The sequence below is a fragment of the Strix uralensis genome, chromosome 22, assembly GCF_047716275.1.
Source record: "Strix uralensis isolate ZFMK-TIS-50842 chromosome 22, bStrUra1, whole genome shotgun sequence".
Taxonomy (NCBI): Eukaryota; Metazoa; Chordata; class Aves; order Strigiformes; family Strigidae; genus Strix; species Strix uralensis.
Genome location: NC_133993.1, coordinates 6,002,065 through 6,021,605, shown reverse-complemented (window position 1 = coordinate 6,021,605; position 19,541 = coordinate 6,002,065). Strand labels below are relative to the sequence as shown.

Below are 19,541 nucleotides of genomic sequence, written 5' to 3'. Positions count from 1 at the left end.
GAGGCAGTGCCTGTCTGGAGCAGTCCAACAGACTGAACGACTGCACAGAGCACGGTAAGTCTGCTCACGGACGGCGGCGTAGGGCTCCCCTGCGCGGGGGCCCAGAGCTGTGAGGGGTCTCCCAGCCCCGGGAGGCCCCTGCCGATGCTGCCGGCGGGGGCTCTGCCTGGCGGCCTGTCCCCACCGCAGGGCTCGGCCCAGGCCGGCCGCCCACAGCGCACCGGGCCGCGGCCCTGCCGGACGCCCCAGGGCAAAGCCCGACCCATCCTGCTCCCAGGCCGGGGCGCACGCAGCGCCCCCAGCCCGCCCGAGGGCGGCTCTGCGGGCCCGAGGGCCGCCGTGAGGCCGCCGGTACCGGAGGCCGCGATACCGCAGAGCGCAGCAGCCCCGCGCCCGCCCGCCGTGAGACCGGCGGCTCGCCCCGCCCCGCCCCAACAGGCCAATCCCAGCAGCGCTCCCAGTGACGTACAGCAGAACGCCCGCCCCTCCCCTGCCGTTAGGCCAATGGGGGGCGGGCGCTACCGAGAGGCGGCCGTCAGTGCCTGAGCGCGGCGGGTGGTACGGCCAATCCGAGGCTGCCGTCCGTGCAGGGGGCCGTGACCGCCCCGCGGCCCTCAGGGACCCGCCCAGCCCCGCCGCGGCGCCTGCGCTGCGCCGCCCCCTGGTGGCTGCGGGGCGGGACCGTCGCTGCGGCGCGGCTGTCGGGCGGCGCTGCGGGCCGGGCGCAGCGGCAAGATGGCGGGGCGGGTAAGTGGAGGGGGGGGAACGGGGACGGAGTCTTCCCGCCCTACCCGGCCCCGCCGCTATTTCCACCTGCTCCTGCTCCTCTCTGGGCGCTGGGCTGGTTCGGTGGCTTCTCGCAGCCCCGCCGCCGGGGTGCTCGTTCAGCCCTGAGGGGGGTGTGGGGTCCCCTGAGGGTGCTCTGAGCTTGTGGTGCCCCCCCCCCCCCCCCCTCCCCGTGGTGTAGGGGGCCCTGAGGGTGTTGTGAGGTCGGGGTGGCCTCTCTCCCTGTGGGGCAGGACTGTGGGGGCCCCCGGGGGTGCTGTGAGGCTCAGGTGGCCCCTTGGTGATGTGGCGTGTGGGACAGGACGGTAGGGTTTCCTCGGGAGCGCTGTGGGGCCAGGGTGACCCCTAACCCTGTGGGGCAGGATTTTAGGGTCCCCCAGTGCTGCTGTGAGGCCAGGGTGGCCTCCTGGTGATGTGGGGTGCGGGGCAGGACTGTGGAGTTCCCTCGGGAGCACTGTGAGGTCAGGGTGACCATTGTACCAGTGGATGTGAGGCAGGATTAGGGTTCCCTAAGGGTGCTGTGAGGTTGCAGTGGTCCTGTGGGATGCAGGGCAGGATTTTAGGGTGTCCTAGGGGTGCTGTGAGGCTGTGGTGATCCCTTGGTGCTGTGGGGTGAGCTTCTAGGGCCCCTGCAGGAGCACCATGAGGCTGGGGTGACCCCTCTCCTGATGGGGTCTGGGGCAGGATTATGGGGTCACCTAAGAGTGTGGTGAAGCCCTAGTGAGCTGCCGGTGCTGTTGGCAGGATTTAGGGTTCCCTGAGGGTGCTGTGAAGCTGCAGCAACCCTCAGGCTGTGTAGGGAGCAGGGCAGGATTTTAGGGTGCCCTAGGGGTGCTGTGAGGCTGTGGTGACCCCTCTCCCTGTGGGATGTGGGGCAGGGGCCTCTAGGGATGCTGTGAGAGTGGGGTGACTCCTTGATACACTGGGATGTGGGGCAGGATTGTGGGATTCCCTGAGGGGCCACCATGAGACCCCTGTCCCCATGGGGTGTGTGGCAGGATTTTAGAGTCCCCTAAGGGTGCTGTGAGGCCTTGGTGACCCTTTGGTGCTGTGGGATATGGGGCAGGTTTGTAGGGCTCTTTGAGGCCCTAGAGACTCCACTGCCCTGGGGGCACCAGCCAAGCTCCATGCTGTGATGTGGGTCCAAATTCTTTTAAAGCACACCTTAAGGGTTGTGCAGTGGTTTTATCCTATATTTATTTTAAAAATCCCGTATCGGTGAATCTTAGATAACATCAGCAAGTGGTCAAAAAGGCCTTAAAATGTGAAGGAACAGTCTTGTATGTCAAATCACTTTTTGTAGTGCCTTGTATTTCCCCTCTGTTTTCAGATGTCCATCTCCAAGTGCTGCAAGATGCAGTTAAGATTGCTCTTCTCTTTGCTATAAGCTCAGTCATGCTTTGCTGGATGTCAGCTTGTGAAAGTCACATTTTTCATTAATTTCTCCTTCAGGCTGAAATCTTCTGTCTTGGCCAAACAATTCAGAGATTTTTGGGGAATAGGTTTTCTCATAGGTTTTTTTATTACTGTTTGTCTGGTGGATACGACGACAGATGGTGCAGTGGTGTGATGCAGAGCAGTGGAGGTTAGAGCAATGGTGAGAAATTTGGCCCAGTGATGAGCTGTGCGTCACAGGTGAGCAGATCTACTCGAGTGCCAGCCCTAAAATGCTGCTGATTAATTGAGAAAAAAATCACATTTTGCAGTTTCTCTCTTCTTAAGAGCTTTTCTTCTGTCCCTGCTCCAGATATGTGGTCTCACTTTCTTCCTTACACCTTTTTTCTTCATATCACCCTTTGCAGTTAACCCAGGAGAAGTCTGTGTGTTTTGACTAGCTTTTTTTCAGCTTTCTGTTGCCAGAAGTGGGAGCCCAGTGCTTTCATCAGTGGTAAGATCATTTTGGCCATAATGAGCGTTGTTTTGAGACTCCTTGTAGCCAAAACCAATCTCTCTGCAGCGGTCTTGTCTTGTCCCCTACTCACTTGCTCCCCTGAGCCTTTCCAGCATGCTAAGTTGACAGAGAAAACTACCCATGTAGTTTGAGGAGTTAGTTTTCAGTTGCCCTCGTGTGCTGCGAAGGCTTAGTGAACCATCTGAGTGCTGGAGGTGGTGACTGGGGATGTGGGGAGGAGGGAGAGGGATCAGCCCCAGCTTTTTCCAGCTGCTCTGAGCTTTTATGCTACTAAACACCTGAAAAAATGTGCCTTTAATTGGCCAACTTGGAAGCCTGGTGGAGGAAAGGAGGGATTTATGCATATTTAAGAGAAAGATTGGAGTTTAATTGCCTTGTAATCTGGCAATTCGAGTGGGTGATGCTTTCCTTGAGTTACCAGGAAGCTTCTTACTATTCAGTGTTTTCATTATTTATCTACAAATATAATTATCGCTAAATTATCAGATTATTGAATGCTGCAAAGAGAGTTCTTAAGCAAAGTGTTTTATACCGGTTTTTGAGCTCGATCCAATCTTGCAGTGTGTTGAATGCTGTTAGTGTTAGTTAACAAACGAGTTGCCTGCTCCCTCCAGCTTGCATGTGGGATAGCAGCAGCTCTGAAGGGGATGAGGAGGTCAGAGTGAGCAAGCAACAGCATACGCTTCGGATGTGACAGTGGAGCTATTGTGATCCTTGTCTCTATAAATAAGGAACAGTAGGTAGGAGGATGGAGGTGTGTGATATCTCTAGGTGCAACAGGTGAGTCTTGTACTGGAACACTGATGTTATTCTGCTGTCAGCATTTTTAAAAGGTGCTTAAACCTGGAGAATGGGTAGAGAAAGCTTCAGTGATTACTCCTGGCCTGAAAAAATGTCCTGCAATGCAATTTAGAGCTTAGTGTCTTTTATTAGACTCATGTGATTTGATTTGTGTATGTATACTTTTACAGAGGGAAGTGAATGGCTTTCCTGATGTAGAAGAGAGACAAAATCTTTAAGCTTCTAGTAACGTTTTAAATAATTTAGGCAAATTATAAGCCAAATCTTATCAATTGTCTAGTGCTGTTTCAGGTGTTGCTCTACTCCCTTAATTGCACTGGGTTTCCTCAATCTCAACGAAGAGACAGTGATTAACAGTGATTGAAGTTTACAGGAAAAATAGTTTATGATGATTAGAAATAATGGCTGTTTCTCTTGTAATTTATTCTGTATCTCTCTCGGCATGGTAATCATTAGGCACACAAGCAGAACACTGAGTCTTGCCAAGATGTCAGCCAGCATCTGCCACGGAAGAGGGAATGGTGTAAAGCTGCCTGGCTCTGCCCATAGTTGGTTACAGATCCCTTGTACCAAGACTGGACCTCTAGAAGTTAACTGGTGCTGTCTGTAGCAAATTGATTTGAACCTCATTAGGAATTAGGTCTCAAGGGAATGTAGAAAGTCCAGGTGATTTCTCTGCCTTGTTCCTGTGTTGAGCTGTTGATCCAGAACAAGCTGTGTTTCTGCTTGTACTGTACCAGATTGGAGAGCTACATAGAGAAGTGATGTAGGAAATGAAGCAGGTCTGTCTGGCTGCAGCTTTGCTCTTGCAAGCTGGCAGGAGGTCTGGCCTTCTTCAAAGAGGAAATCATGCGTGCTGAATGTTGATTTGGTAGTGTGGATGTTGGTGATGATCCCCTATTGAAGAGACTGGTGTGATTTTCTTTAAGGAATATTAAAGTTTTGTAACAGCTGCAACTTGTTTAACAGTTCATGATGATTAGGAGTAATGTCTGTTCGATATGGTATAACGCCTTAATTTTTGTTTATTTGCTTTTTGGGACTCATTTGGAGTGGTATTGCCATTGACCTAGTGACAGGAGACACTCGCCTGTTTGCTTCTCAGAAGAGATTCACTATGTATCAGAAACGGTTTTGGTTCCATTCAGGTACTAGTAGATGTTGGTTTGCCTTGTGGAACTGTTCTGTAACTCCTCTAGAAGAGCCTGTGACTTGAGCAGAACGTGTATTGCTGACATCTGTTGAAATCAAGTGTCAAATGGTGAGAGCGTAGCAGTAGTGGGAAGGGTGGTGAAGGACAGACTGTATCCCTCCGTGTTCCGCGGTGCTGAAGACACTCCTGGACTAACGTGTGCTCTTTCATGCTCCTTGCAGTCAATCCCAGGGCAGTTTTAGGTTGGATAGTTTAGTAGAAACTTTGAAATGATGAGGGTTAGATTTTATGTTTACAGGTTAAAGCTGTAAAGTCTGATTTCTGCTAACATGTGGAATCAGCCTTCCTGGATGCAGGTGTCATCAGGCAATTAAAGGAACATTTGTGAATCAGCTTAGTTCTTTCTTGCAGTGTGGTACTGATCCTTCTATCAGCATGTCGTGGTTTAACCCCAGCTGGCAGCGAAGCACCACGCAGCCGCTTGCTCGCTCCTCCCCACTCCCAGTGGGACGTGGAGGAGAATCGAAAAAAAGTAAACTCACAGGTTGAGATAAGAACATTTATTAACTAAAATAAATTAAAATATAATAATAACAATAATAAAATATAATAATAATAATAATGAAAAGGAATGTAACGGAGAGAGAAATAAAACCTGAGAAAAGACAAGTGACACACAGTGCAGTTGCTCCCCACCTGCTGACTGATGCCTGAGCAGGGATCAGCCTCTCCTGGCCAACTCCCCCCAGTTTCTATACTGGGCATGACGCCCTATGGTATGGAATAGCCCTTGGCTAGTTCAGGTCAGCTCTCCTGGCCATGCTCCCTCCCAGCTTCTTGTGCACCTGCTCACTGGCAGAGCACGGGAAACCGAAAAGTCCTTGATTTAGGATAAGCCCTGCTTAGCAACAGTTAAAACATCAGTGTTTTATTCTCAGACTAAATCCAAAACACAGCACTGTACCAGCTACTAGGAAGAAAATTAACTCTATTCTCACCGAAACCAGGACACATCACTTATCTTTTTGTAGTGTTTCCTAATATGTAATATGAAGAAATAGGTTTTTAGCAATGTTTTGGGGAAATGGGAGAAAACTATAAATCTGAATCTCTGTTTCTGAGATCACTTCTGCAACTGTGTACTTGTCTTGTGAAATCATCGCCAATAGACTTGTATCCTTCTGACAGGACTTCTGCATTACAAAAACCCATGCTAAATAATTTAGAATAAAATTCTGGCAGCCACATGACCATGTGAATGTTTGTGGGCATGGGATATCTAACCCTTGTAATCTTTGATTAACTTTCATTTGTTGCGTGGCTTAGTGTTGCAGAAGCAGGGTGTCCGAAGCTTGTACCTAAAGAGACAGTGTGATGGGGAGATGTCAGTGCTGCCTCTCCATCTCCAGTTTGGGGATGCTGGTATGTCACACCTCCTGTCTTACTGCGGACAGGCCGGAATGACTAAATTTTGTTAAGAATTTTTCTTAGTAGGAAGAATGTAAAAATCAAAAAATCCTTTTGAAGATAATTTAAAGTATAAATTTCTTAAATATTACTTTTTTTTTTTTTGCCATAGCACAGCAAGATCTTCTCTCTTCCTATCCTCTGTTCTGTGTCCTGTACCTTAGAGCACAGAGGCCATTCAGGAGAAGACCCTGTGGTTTAGGAGATGTCCTAGCTATGAATTTGGGGGAAGTTCTGTCGTAAAATCCTATCTGCTTAAGTCCACAGAAAACCAGTCTTTTGAAAATAGTGGTACTTATGTTTTGCTAAATTACCCATCAGGCAGGACATGGTTTTCAGTGGAATAAATTTATCATTGATTCCTTTCTTTACATGAACATGTACAAAACCTCCTGAAAACTAAAATAAAGGTCTTTATGTTATGTTTTGATCTTTTTTTGATCCAGGGGTTGGTGGATACTGTCCAAGTACACTCAGAAGTGTGAGAGAGGACAAGCTTTAGGAAGACCTGGTGCAGTGAGGGCTAGCTGACCCCTGAGCAGTGTGCCAGATAGCCATGATCTTAGTAACTGCGGTATTTTTTGGAAGGACGAGGTTCAGAGTGTGGTCTCTACATGATGCAGTCATTCGCGTACCTGTCAGGATGCTGTCTCACATCAGAGAAGTTCTCTGGCAGGAGACCAGAGTTTTGTGGCTAAATTCCCGTATTGGCCATCTTCAGAAGATTTTGGCCTCCAGGAATTGCAGAGTTGTGTTGGAGGAGATCTGTGAACAGAAAAATTGAAGCAAGGAACGCAGTCGCTACAGTTAATAGAAAAGCTTTCAACACAGTATCCTTTTACTCTGCCTTTGAGCCAACGGATAATACTACTTCTTGTTAAATCAAGGCTGAATATATAGTTCTTCAGCCCACCTCTTGCCCTGCTGCTGCACTGGTGTGCTCTTTCCTGTGTATGTCTGTCAGATACTCAGTTCAGGAAGGTCAAATGTTCGCAGCATAAAAAGATTTAACATGTTTCTCTAGTCTTCTGGGATGCAATAAAGGAATGACCTTCTATCAAATAACCTGGAGTAATTTATGCCCTAGAGTTGTGTCAAGTTACATGCTTTTCCTGTAGAAAATACAGAAATACTTGCAAGGTATTGCATCTTAAACACAAACTGCTTGTAACTGGGTAGTGTTTTGCACATTAGTCAGTGTCCTGGCGAGGTTTAGTGCTAGATGCAGCCCATCAGCGGTGGGGTGAGTTGCAAATACGCAGGGATAGCAGTGTCTCAGGCTTTCACAAGGCAGATTCCAAGTTTAAGGGGCTATTTTTAACCTCACCCCTGTTGCCATTGCGTAGCTTTTCTAAATAAATGGGAAGAAATTTGCATCCATTAGGTGTCCTCACAGCTGGTGCGTCAAAATCTTGTGACTTGCATCCTGTGCTGACATCTTAGACGTGGTTGTGTGATGTTTCATTCCTTTAAGCATTTTTAAAAGAGGTTTAGATGAAACACAACAAGTAGCAATTCCCTGTAATTAAACTGTTGATCATCTTGTCTCCTGAAAGAAATGTGAAGCAACATCCACTCCAAAAATGGATGTGTTAATTACAAGTGCACATACTCTGGGTCGTTATTACTTAATTGGAAGGTGGAGTTGATGCTTGTGCTAAACTGTCAGGAGCAGCTTCCCAGTTATATGGTACAGCAGCACAGGTACAGATATATTTTCTGAAATCACTTTACTGATCATATTGTAAAGAACTGGTGTGGAGAATGACATCTTTGGGCAGAGCAACCTGTTTAATTAGATTATAGATGCAATATGATACTAGTAGCTCGTAGAAGTTCTGCTTCAGTGCATTTGTTTCTTCTGCTCTTTTAGATCAGGCAAACCCTTCAGTTTTGGAACTGTAAATGGTGTTTCTGATAACATTGCGAAGTGATGGAAACAGTACAGCCAAATTCCCAAAGCTAGGTACATCTTAACAGCGCTGGGTGAAATAGTGTTGGAGTTACAAAGCTCCATTACAGAACTGAATTCATTTGGCTGTAAACTTTGCAAGGGGTAAGCAGCAGTCACCACCCTCAAAACCAGTATCCTTTAATTGCTAAGTTAGGCACTTCTGGCCTAATAAAGTGGCTTTCATGTGCTAAGACGGAAGTAATTTCTAGATTACTGCCTGGGCCATGAGGGAGGCACACATCTGCTACTAGATAAAGAAAATGGAAAATGTATTAAGTGTATGTTGTATATAAAGAACTGCCAGTGAAGACTAGTGGGTGTCTGTATTGCTAATCCCCCCTGATGATTGGGCTTGACCTCCTTGGCTTATGTAGATAATTCTGGTATCAGATGAGAAAGAGAAAGCTACCGGTGGTGCAGGCACGGAACAATGCAGGGAAAATGTTCCCTGTTTCATTTCGAGCCCTGGTGATGTGAACTCTTCCCTCTCTCATTTTAAGCTGGTTTGGCTTCTGTGTCGGCCGGCAGCCGGCTTGTACGCGGCGTAGCCACATTCGCCTTGGTGCCTCCTTGGCCTGAGCCAGTGCAGGGGGTGATTCATACCCGTGGGAGTGTCACGTTTGGGGGGCGTGGGAAGGAGGGTTGCATCTCACCCTCCTTCTTGTCTGGACTCGGTATTGAGGCTGTCTGGGTGTTGGCTTGCTCAAATTCCCTGGCTTTGACAAAAAACCTGAATATTCTGAGATTTTAGCTTTCCTAATGTTTTACTCTTTTAATAGGAGAAGAAAATTGGTATTTATGAGCTTGTTATCGAGAGAGCTCCTTCCCAGTGAGGATTAAAAGCTTCCACCAAAGTAAACTAGAGGTCAGAGGAGCAGATGGAAAGGCTGGTCCTGAGCAGCCAGGCAGGGCTGCTTGTCCCAGGGGACAGAGTGCTTAACCTGCTGGGCACAGCAGGGCACGCTCTGAGTGATTGTAGGTGTGGAAGGGAAACCTGTCTTGTTAAATCTAGTGTTCCAAAAAGTTATTTGTAGGTGTTTGGTCTCTTCTTGTAACTGCTGAACTCTGGAAGCTTTATTCAAGTTTGGGGTTTTTTGGGTTTTTTTTTGAGATGTCCAGAAAAACCTTCTGCAAACTAGTAACTTATTTGAATTTTAGAAACGCAGCATTTAGGACATCTCCTGTTGCTGAGTCTGATCTCTGATGTAGGCATCAAGTCAACATTCCTTTCATAAATATTAGTGAATGCCTTCTTTAAAGGAGTTTTGTTTTTTTCTTTACTGTTTCCCACTGTAGGCTATTACAGTGCCCCTTTGCTCTTCTGTTTAGGAACCCATTTGTAGCTGCTAGTGTTGCTATTGTTTTATACCAGTCTCTTCTTTAGTGTAGAGTTGGTTTTCTTCTCCATTATTCAGCTCTATGGTGTATGTAGAGAGAAAGTAGTCATCATCCTCCTCAGGCTTTCCTGTGCTGGGAGAGCTTGATTTGTCTCCTTCTCCGAGGCTATTGCTGACCCAGCTCTGCTGCAGCTCATCTTTCTGCACGCTGGTCCTGGTGTTTGTCATCTGTGTGCAGCAGGCTCCTCACGTTTTAACAATCATTTCAGATTCTGTTGTCGCTTGGCCCACTGGATCTTTAGGTACAGGCTGTATCAGGTGAGGCTTTGTGCACGTCTGCTTTCCATCAGGAGCGTAGTCCTGGGTACTGTAGAGTTTATGTATCATCTCAGTTCCCTGTTTATCTTCAGAGCTCCTTTAATATCATAATTCTTTCACTATGCAAACTTAATTTTATTTGCAGACTTGTAGTGGTGGATGAATGACTTTGAACACCTTTGAGTCAGCCATGCTAGCACACAGCCACCCCGCAGGCACACACCTGCTTGGTCACTAGTAAATATGGACTAAACTTTCTTCCCGAGAATAACTCCTGTGCAGGTTCTTTGTTGCCCTCTTTGGGTGATGGAGCTCTGGGCTTAGAGATACTGTGGTGCTGCTCAGTTGCTATAGTAGAGCTTAGATGCTTTTTGGAGGGGAGATCCCCATTTCTATGCAGCTGGCAGTGTGCTCTGCAGAGAAAACTTAGATGTCTAGTACCCAGAGTTGCCATGCTTCCTAACACTTGTCTGTCAATGTCTGCATGACAGAAATGATATATATGTACATATGCATATACATATATGCATGTATAACCATGTCTATATGTTTTACCCCAAATAAATTTTTAAACATATAACACTTTAACAATATTTGTCTTATACAGACCATGTAGAAACAGTGCCCAGAACAAAACCTGCCTCGGCTTTAGAAGCTGTTTCATAATCTCTTGGGTAGGAATTGGAAATTAAATGAGTTAAGCTGTTTCAAATGAAGAGCATCTCTGCCTTAGCATTTAATGTTTCAGCTCTTCTGTTCAGTAACAACTGACAGGTTGTAGTGCACTTCTATTATGTACCACCAACTGCTCTCCTGTGGGGTCTGTGTAATGGGAAACATGTTTTTCTTTAGCTTCCTCTATCATCAGCCTTAACAATTCACAAATATTAACCATATTTTTGTCCTATGTGCTCGCCCATGCAACAATGTAATATAGTGTACTATGTGTAATATTCCAGAGATTTTATTATTCGTTCTTTTCCTCAGTCATATTTTAAATCAGTAGTGCTTTGCTTTTGCTCTGGATATTTGTTTTGAAATTCAGAAGGAGAAAAGGTGTGTTTTATCTGTGCTTAGAATTGCTTTCTGGGCTGAGCTCTCCTAAAATGCAAGAACAACTCAGTTTCATATTCTTGTGGAGGAAGACTGGAATCCATGCAACTTTGAAAAAAAAAATCTCCGAAAGATCGGATGTTATGGTGATTGTTTCTGTTTTGAAGATGTTTGTTCTTTGGGGCAACTTTTACTGTGTAAACGTAGAATATGTCTACCTGGCACTGGATTTTCATGGTTAGCATCAGCTCAGTAGTGGAGGAATAGAGGCAACATTACTTCCTTGCCATAAATCCAAAGGTGAGGTCCTTCACATTTGTTTTTCAGGATGAGATTTATCAATGCATCATGTGGTCTCATTTTTCTCTTGGTAAACAGAAGGAGTACTGGAGTAGAGCTCTGCGTAGACATGGGTTTAACAGCGGATGCTGCATGACCGGTGATGGGTGTCTCTAGCTGAGGGTGCTTTAGAATGAGGGTGCTGTCTCGGATGTGGAGTCACCTCCCTCGAACTTTGCTGTCCTTGGAGCCTCCTCCTTGCATAAACCAAAACGGTAACTGGAGGCAGGGAAGACTTCTTTTGCTACTTTAAGCCTAATATATCTATACTGTGGACACAGGTGTAACTACAACCTGTGAAGATGTATGTGGGTCACCTTCAAACTGGTATTGACAGCGGTGTAGCTGCAGCAGATGGCATTCGCTGTCAGCTGCAAGATCTGCTCTAGGGGTTTGCTAGAGCTTTGTGTTGCCTTGCCTCGTTGCTAGCAGTAACCTGCTAGTTAGCTTGAAATTAGCTTGTGTAAATATACTTGAAGATTGCTTTGAACTACTCTTGAGGCTTTTGCTTCCTTTGTTCCCTGACGTGTGGTGTGCAGGTGCGGGTGGTAAGTGCTGGATGGCAGAGAGGGGAGAGGGTGCAGGGCTCCGGGAGTCCTTGTGCTGGTGTCCTGGGAAGCTGGAACCCAAAATGCAAGAGCTTAAAGTGTTCCTTGACAGTACTACCACTGGCATGTGATAGCCCTCTAGGCTCCGGTGGCTCATGTTACAGATCTGGACTGCTGCATTTATGCCAGAAAAACTGAGGAGCAGCCAACGCCTGCATCCTTCCTGCCGCAGCTCAGTTGCTTGACAGCTGGATAAGGAGCCCTGTGAGCAGCATTTCGGGGGATGTGAGCCCTGGGGTGAGGAGGGGGAAGGTAGGAGGAAGCCCCTGCAATTCACTGGAACAGCGTGTTCCTCCTTCTTCTCTGGGTGCTTTCCAGTTTAATCATCATTTCTTACATGAACAGATTTCCTCAAATTGTCCCTTGTACACTCATGAAAACCTGTGTTCATTGAGTGATGCCCTTTTCTTGCGTGAGCTGTATTATGTTAAAAACACTTTGGTATATTGATAATGTATTGAAATTCTTCAAAATCTTGGAGCTTGAGGAGGGCGTATACTGGAGAGCTGGGAGCACAGCGTGCATTATAGATGCGGTCTGAAATGTTGGTCATTGCCAAGGGAGAAATGAGCTTCTGCCAAACACCCCAGAAGGAGAATGAGCCAGGCTATGGGCTGGCTAGCACAGTCGGTGCTGATACTGCTGCAGAAGCAGCTACGTTATTTCACGGCTCAGATACCCAAGGAGTATACTGTGGAGCTTGCAAAAGGAGCACTTGGTGCTGGATTTGAAATGCATTCATGTATATTTATGCATTTCCTTTAAGTGAAGCTTGCACGTTCCCAAACACAGCCAGGAATAACACAGAAGAACGGCAACTTTGCCAGGCGCTTGCTGTTAACATGTAGGAAGCAGTTTGTCAGTAAGGATTAAAAATGCAGTTGAGAGCTAGTGCTGTAAAAAGGTTTAATCCAGGAGCTCTGTGTTCAGTTTTCTCCAGAAATATCCTACCTAATGCGTTTTATCAGGGCATGCCCTTCGCAAAATAGTCCCATCGCAACTGGAAGGAGAAATGATAAAATGGTGAATGCTTTTTTGTGTGGAGTGCTTAAAGATGGTGGCATTAACAGGCAGGCGGTGTGTTTCAGAAGTTCAGTGATGGTCATTTATTTTTTATTACAAGAATATTTAACTGAGTCTCTTATTACACTTCAGATTCAGGTAGATAAATCTGTTTCAATGCTGAAAATAGAATTCTGTTGTCACGTATGTCGAGGGCAATTGAGCATTATTCAGTAAAAATAATGAATTAGTCCTTTTCTAAATAGCAAGTACTCTAGAAGAATTACATTACGACATAAAAAATTGATTTGAGCTATAGGGCAGGCTTGCTTCAGTCCACACGGAGATGAATTTTCTCTGATTCTTTCCTCAAATGGCCCAGAGGGGTAGGGGAAGAGAAAGGTTGAGCAGGATGTTAACTCTTGGGAAATTATCTAGATGTGTGCGTTAGGATCGGTGTGCTTCCTTGTCTTGTTGCTGGGGTTTAAGAGTGTCTTAAGAGAAAATCCATTCTGAATTGCTTTTAGCAGTAGGTTGACACTGACAAATAGTTTCTATTGCACTGGCTGCAAATTTGTGTCTGACAAAGAAAACAGTTGTGCTTTGATTCTAAAATTAACATCCTGGGGGGCCAAGTTTAGCTTTTCTCCAAATTCAGTTTTTTCAGACTATAGCTAATGATAGAGACATCTTGCCTTTTCCATCCTTTTCTCCACTTCTAGAGGCATTTTGAACCCTATTTTCATCTTTCAACCGTTGTTTTGTGGAATAATTCTGCAGAAGCAAATGGGGTTAGGGATGTAGGAAAGGGCTGAGGTTTCTCTTTGGTACTCCTCTGCTGCACTCCCCCTATGGGTATGTGCTGCCTTGTAATGGGATGGGGCAGCCTGGGCCAAGAGTTGGTGTTATTTAGTTATGTTAGCTGGTGATTCTTGAGTAATAGTGGAGGGGAAAAAAATTGAACAGATATTCTGGAAATAAGATTGCTCCTTTGACTTTAGGGGATAAAAAAAAAAAAAAGGAGGGGGGAGGATACCCCCACAAAATTTGTTGCAGTAATTTTTTTAATAGTGATAGGCTGGAACTGATTATTTAACTTAATTTTCTTCTGTTTGTTACTGATCTGTGGTGTTTCCTATAGAGTAGGAAGTATTATTTGCAAATATATGATGTTTCTTTTGAGAAGTTTTATAGAGAGATTCTGTGGAGTTGGATAGCAGCTGGCTGAGAATTAAACCTTCCTGTGGACTTTCAGTGCTGCCCTTGTACTGCACTGTTTGAAGTATGTATCTCCAGAATGGATGTGCTCATATTTCGGTTTTCTGAGTAATGTCAGGGAATATGAAAGGTAACATCTTTATTTCACCCTCTTTTCCGCACATAGTCTCTCTAACCCAGCACAGGATTATGAGATAGGGTTCGCTGGGGCTGTAGGGGAACTGCTCTGTCTCTAGGCTGCTTTGCCTGAGCAGCTTACAAAATATCCCAGTGTCTTGTTACCTGGCAAGAAATGCCTTCAGTCAGTGCTTTGCTACCTGCTGGCTTGTGGCAGGTTCAGGGAAGTTGCATGAACACTGGGGTTCCCTAGCAAATTAACAGCATTTGCCTTGCAGGCTTTTTCCTAGGTAATTTTAAAGTGGTTTTTGTAGGTATGGTAGAAAACATAAGGTATACTAACAAAATGTGGAGCTTTTGAGCACAAGTATCTGTGACCCATAGAAGTGTTTGGAGAAACCTTGAGGAGGAGGAGGAGCGTGTCAGAGCCAGTGGACTATGCTCTCAGAGTATGTCAGTACTCATGAGACCTGCTTTGTGTTTTATGGATTTACAGAAGTTTTGAGGCTTGGCTTAGTAAAGGAAAAATAGGATTTTATTTGACCTTTTTTTCCTCTCTCTTTCTCACAGTCTATGCAAGCAGCAAGATGTCCCACCGATGAACTGTCATTAACCAACTGTGCTGTGGTGAATGAGAAGGACTTCCAGTCTGGGCAGTAAGTGTGCACTGTTGCTCTTTCAACTTTTAACCAAAACCAAATTGTTTTCAAATTTTGGACGGAGGTGGAATGAAATTTCAGATTTGGGAAGGTGAATACAGAGGTTAATTAACAAAACTTCTGTGTCTTTAGACACTAAAACTTTAGAAGTGTTGCATCCTCAGAACTGGAGTTACTAAAAAAGTGGTAAATTTTTCTCTTAAGCATTTCTTCCTTGGGAATGTGATCTGCCTAACTAATTATAATCACTATTTTAATGAAGGACTTCAGGCCTTTTTTGACCTTTTTTGTTGTTTTGTTTTTGCTATTGTTCCTGTTACATTGTTACAATATTTAAACTATCTCAAGTAGATTTTTAGCATTTAATTGTGTTACTGTTTTCTCACTTTCACATCATATGGGAGTGCTGAGCAGAGTTGTTAGAAACTCCCTCTTCTTCCAGGGCTTTTCATGCGCAAGAACAAAAGGGGAAGGCGACCAGAGTGTGGGCACAACAATTTGTATTCTTTAATTACCCTTCGGGGGTGACTGATAGAAGCTGAATGTGGGTTATACTTTTGTGAGAAAGGTAGAAAACACATTACTTTTTCAGCTCAGCCCACACAGAAAGGCTGTATATTAAAAGAATCCAATTCAAACGATTCATTTCCTTGCTTTGCTGCAGCTGTATGGTGTCTGTCTTAAAGATTTCAATATGTAGATTGCAGACAGAAGTAAATAATTTCAGCAGAGAGTATTACATGCAGCAGAAGGCGAAAGATCTTGGGTTTGAAAAAAATGGGAAAAAATGTTAAAAAAGGTACTGAATGGTACACTTAGGGCCCTAGCATAAAATACCTGGCCTTGATAAATTCTGCTAAGGATGGGGAGTGAAGTGGCTCTGAACTGCGGGGAACAAGGGAGTGATGTGTTTCAAGACTTGCCTCTTTTTGTGCTGTCAGTCTGCTGCGCTGCTACCCTGGAGAGCTGTCCTGGCCCTTTAGTGATTAACTGAACTCTGATTTCACAAGCTCAACTTTAGTATAAAATGCCAGTACAAAAAAAGCCCAAACCAGCCCAACTTTTAGAGTCAGAAACAGGCAAAAGTATCTGTTTGGACAGGGTAGTGTCCTAGTCTCTTCAAATTTCCTCAGGTAGATTTTTTTTTTTTAAAGTAATTGACTTACAAAAATACCTGCACTGAGCATTGTACCTCATGCATTATAAAAATGTTAATTTCCTCAAATATGAATGTCCTGGAGGGACCCGACTTCCAGACCCACAGCAGCCAGCTGCTTTCCTTTGACTCTGAGAACCCTCTTTCATCGCATTTGTGGAAGCATGCAGGATCCAGTATCCCGAGACTTGCTGATAAGCAGGCTGGCCACGATTCTGGCTGTACTGATTCTCCCCGAGAAAGCTGCTTATTTCTATAAATCGGGGCTCATAAAGAAAGCAGCATATGTTTGGTTGTGAGCAGATGCTATAAATCGCTTTGAAAAGTGTAAGACTGGAGTACAGAGAAACATCACAATATTCAGCTACTACTGAAGGATGTAGTCATTCTGCTGCATTGCAGATATACTGAGCAAGACCATCCTTATGATCTGCTGCAGTAAGTTGCAGGCAGTCAGCAGATTTGGTCTGTATCATCCTAACTATGACTGGCTGCACAGAGTATTTTTTGATAAATTACACAAAGGACTTTGCTTTAACACTTCCATTTGGTGGTCACAGTGTAGAGCTGGGAGTTTGACCTTGGATTTCTGAGGTGGTTTATCCCCAGGATGCTACTGTAGATCTTTTCGTGCTTCGTTTTCCGCATCCTGTAAGTTGGACAAGTATGAGTCACCATTTTGTGACGCATGAGTTCATGGGATGCAGTGCATTATTATAGTACCATGTTGGTTTGCTAAGTTGCACGTCTTCAGTTCCTGTGATGTACTTCTACCTTGAGGACTCCCAATGTATTTTGGAGAGAGAAACAAGGGCTGAAAACGCCCAGGCAGTGAAGGGGACAGCAGTCTGGGAGGAAGCCAGGGCAGGTTGTCTCAGTGGCAATTTTTTTTAATGTTGAGAACGGACTAATTATTCTTACCTTTTATTGCTGCTGTCTACACGGGAAGACCATCCCTCTTGTGTCATGCCAGTTTATTATCTGAAGAGCCCTTGAGAAGCTTGGCTGGATAATTTATGTGGGTTTCCAAACATGCACCAGAGGAATATCTGCCCATATTGTTCAAATGCTTACTGGGACCTTTGTATCCTCTCCCTTACAAATGCTATGCTCTTCCTTCACTCTCATAAAAACTAATGGACTCACAGGTTAATATTATCTATTATAGTTTCTGTTGGTTTGCTCAGCCTGGCCAGCAAACTTACAACAGAGAGTTTCCTGGGCCCCGTCTGGAGTCCCCCTTAAGAACTGGCCTCACAGCCATGTTTTGGTTCTGATGGTTCCAGGCAAGACTTTACACACGAATTATTAGAGCAGCAGTTTCATCTGTTACAGCTCTTGGGAGATATCTTGCCCTGGTGACTCATTGTTCTTTTGTTCGTTGATAAGCAGAAGAAGCTGTTAATGAGGTTGAGATTTCCCCCATGTGTCTCCATGAGCTCTCCAAGCTCCTTCCTGGTGAGCATCAATGTAGGAAAATACATTTAATTTTTCCTGCTATTGTCTTATTTTGAATATTCTTAATACTTGGGTTGCTTACAGCCCGTTGGAAACTGCATGCTTCTTTGAGAAGAAACATAGTTGTTCCTGTGCCTTTTGCAGATTTTTCTCAAAGAACCTGTCAGGATTTGACCTTTCCTAATCTTCTCACTTGGCTAGAGGTTTCTTTCGTAAGGTTTTTATTTTTTTCTATTATTTCATTTTTTTTCTTCCTGGCATCTATTTTCCTGCTGTCAGGCTCTGCTGTCTTTCTGGTTTACTGGAAATGTTTTTGGTGAATGGTATGCTTCAATATAGTAATTCTAATTTGTATCAAATCTTTGTGGATAACCTCCAACCCCTACCCTGCAGTGTTTTTACCAGGTATTCTCATTTTCTTGCATTTTGCTTTTTTGAAGTGAAACCCAACAGTGGTGAAGTTTGTTTCTTCCTGCAGAGATGCTGAATCTATGCACGTTAAAGTCACTTGTGTTTCGAGCCAAACTTAGTCCACTGCTCAGGATCCATCTCAGTCTTAAGAAGTTTTAATCTTGGGTCTTTTACTGTCTGATAAGCTGCTTCTAGTAGGGTGTTATTTGTCATCAAGTGTATTTCTTGGTGAGGTATTGCAGTAGCATAGCTGGAACTTGTATTTTGCCTACAGGCATATTTGTCTAACGCTCTGCAACGTAATACCTTGCTTTCCAGTTGGTTGTGTATTGATATTAATTTGAATTATTCAGGCTGATGCACTCTGTGCTGGAAACCTCCTGATTTCAGTCCTGGCTTCCTGAACAGCTTCTCTATTTTATCTGCTACTCAATTTAAAGCGAAACAGCCCTTGGAGCAGCATTCGGTCTGGGAAGGATCATCTCCCCTGATCTCCTGGCGACACTGTTCCTAACGCAGCCGGAGATGCTGCCCAGCTTTGCTGCAAGGGAAAGTTGCTGCCTCATGTTCGACTCGTGATCCACCAGGATCCCAGGTCCTTTTCTGCAAAGCCACTTTCCAACCACTTGACCCCCAGCCTGTACTGGTGCATGGGATTATTCCTCCCCAGGTGGAGGACTTTTCATTTTCCTTTGTTGAACTTGATGGGATTTGTGTCAGCCCATATCTCCACCCTGCCAAAGTCCCTCTGAATGGCAGCACAATCAGCTGGTGAGTCATCTGCAGACTGGCTGAGGCTACACTCAGTTCCATCATCCCGGTCATTAATGAAGAGTTTAAGTAGTTTTGGCCCCGGATGGATGCCTGGGGTAGGTACAGCACTAAAATTCCTGAGGCTGGGCTTCATGCTGCTGATCACAACCCTCTGAGCCCAGCAGTTCAGAGTTTCCTATCCACTGCACTGCCCACTTACCTGGTCTGTATTTCATCAGTGTGTCTGTAAGGATTGTTGTGCGAGGCAGTGTAGGAAGCATAGCTAATGTTGAGATAAACAATATCCACAGCTCTCCCTTCATCCTCAGAGCTATTTGTAGAAAGCTGTTGTATTGGTCAGGTCTGATTTTTTCCTTTGTAAATCCATGCTGACTGCTCCCAGTCACTTTCTTGTCCTTCAGTATGTTTGGCTTCCAGGATTAGTTGCTCCATCACTTTCCTAGGGACTAAGGTGAGGCTGACCAGCCTGTAGTTCCTTGGGCCCTCCTTCCTGAAGGTAGCAGTGACATCTGCTTTCTCCCAGTCCTCAGAAACCTTCCCTGATGGCCATGAACCACCAGTCTTGTTCTCCCTCTGTAAGATTTATAGGGAACTGTACCACCTGTAACAGATTTCTGGATTTACACTTGGGGCAGGAGGAGATGGAAGAGGAGGGGTGCATGTCCCTACAGCTGGGGTTTTAGACAGCTAATGGGTAATTTAGGGCCAGAGCCAGTGAAGAGTCAAATCAGTGGTCCATCTGACAGAGGAGGGATGTATCACTGTGTGATATGTTTCTAATGCTTTCTTACCCTGCTATGCCATCAAGTGCTAGCAGTTCCTGGAAAGGTTTTGCCAGCATCCCTGTCTGTTTGGGCTAAAGCTAGAGATGTCTAGTGTTTTTTGGCTATGCAGGCCACACATTTCCTCTAGTCTCAAAGGGCCATATGTTCTTTCCTACCATGTGGCTGAAGCTGTTATGCATACACGATGTAGCCAATGTATACGTGTACAGCAGATCTGCTTTTGGATGGTGGTG

The 19,541-nt window shown here is 45.2% G+C and overlaps 1 protein-coding gene across 3 annotated transcripts in view; it reads left to right on the top strand.

The window, feature by feature from the left end:
• Positions 1–639: 639 nt before the first annotated feature.
• NSF (N-ethylmaleimide sensitive factor, vesicle fusing ATPase) overlaps positions 640–19,541 on the top strand; it is an 82,128-nt gene continuing 63,226 nt past the window's right edge. For 2 of the 3 annotated variants that reach the window (XM_074891710.1, XM_074891711.1), the window contains exons 1-2: positions 2,389–2,421; positions 14,636–14,721. In XM_074891710.1, coding sequence (XP_074747811.1) covers positions 2,404–2,421; positions 14,636–14,721 — 104 coding nt within the window. In that variant the 5' untranslated portion in view covers positions 2,389–2,403. Of the gene's footprint in view, positions 748–2,388; positions 2,422–14,635; positions 14,722–19,541 lie in introns of those variants that run through there. The other variant, XM_074891712.1, reaches the window with a different exon arrangement.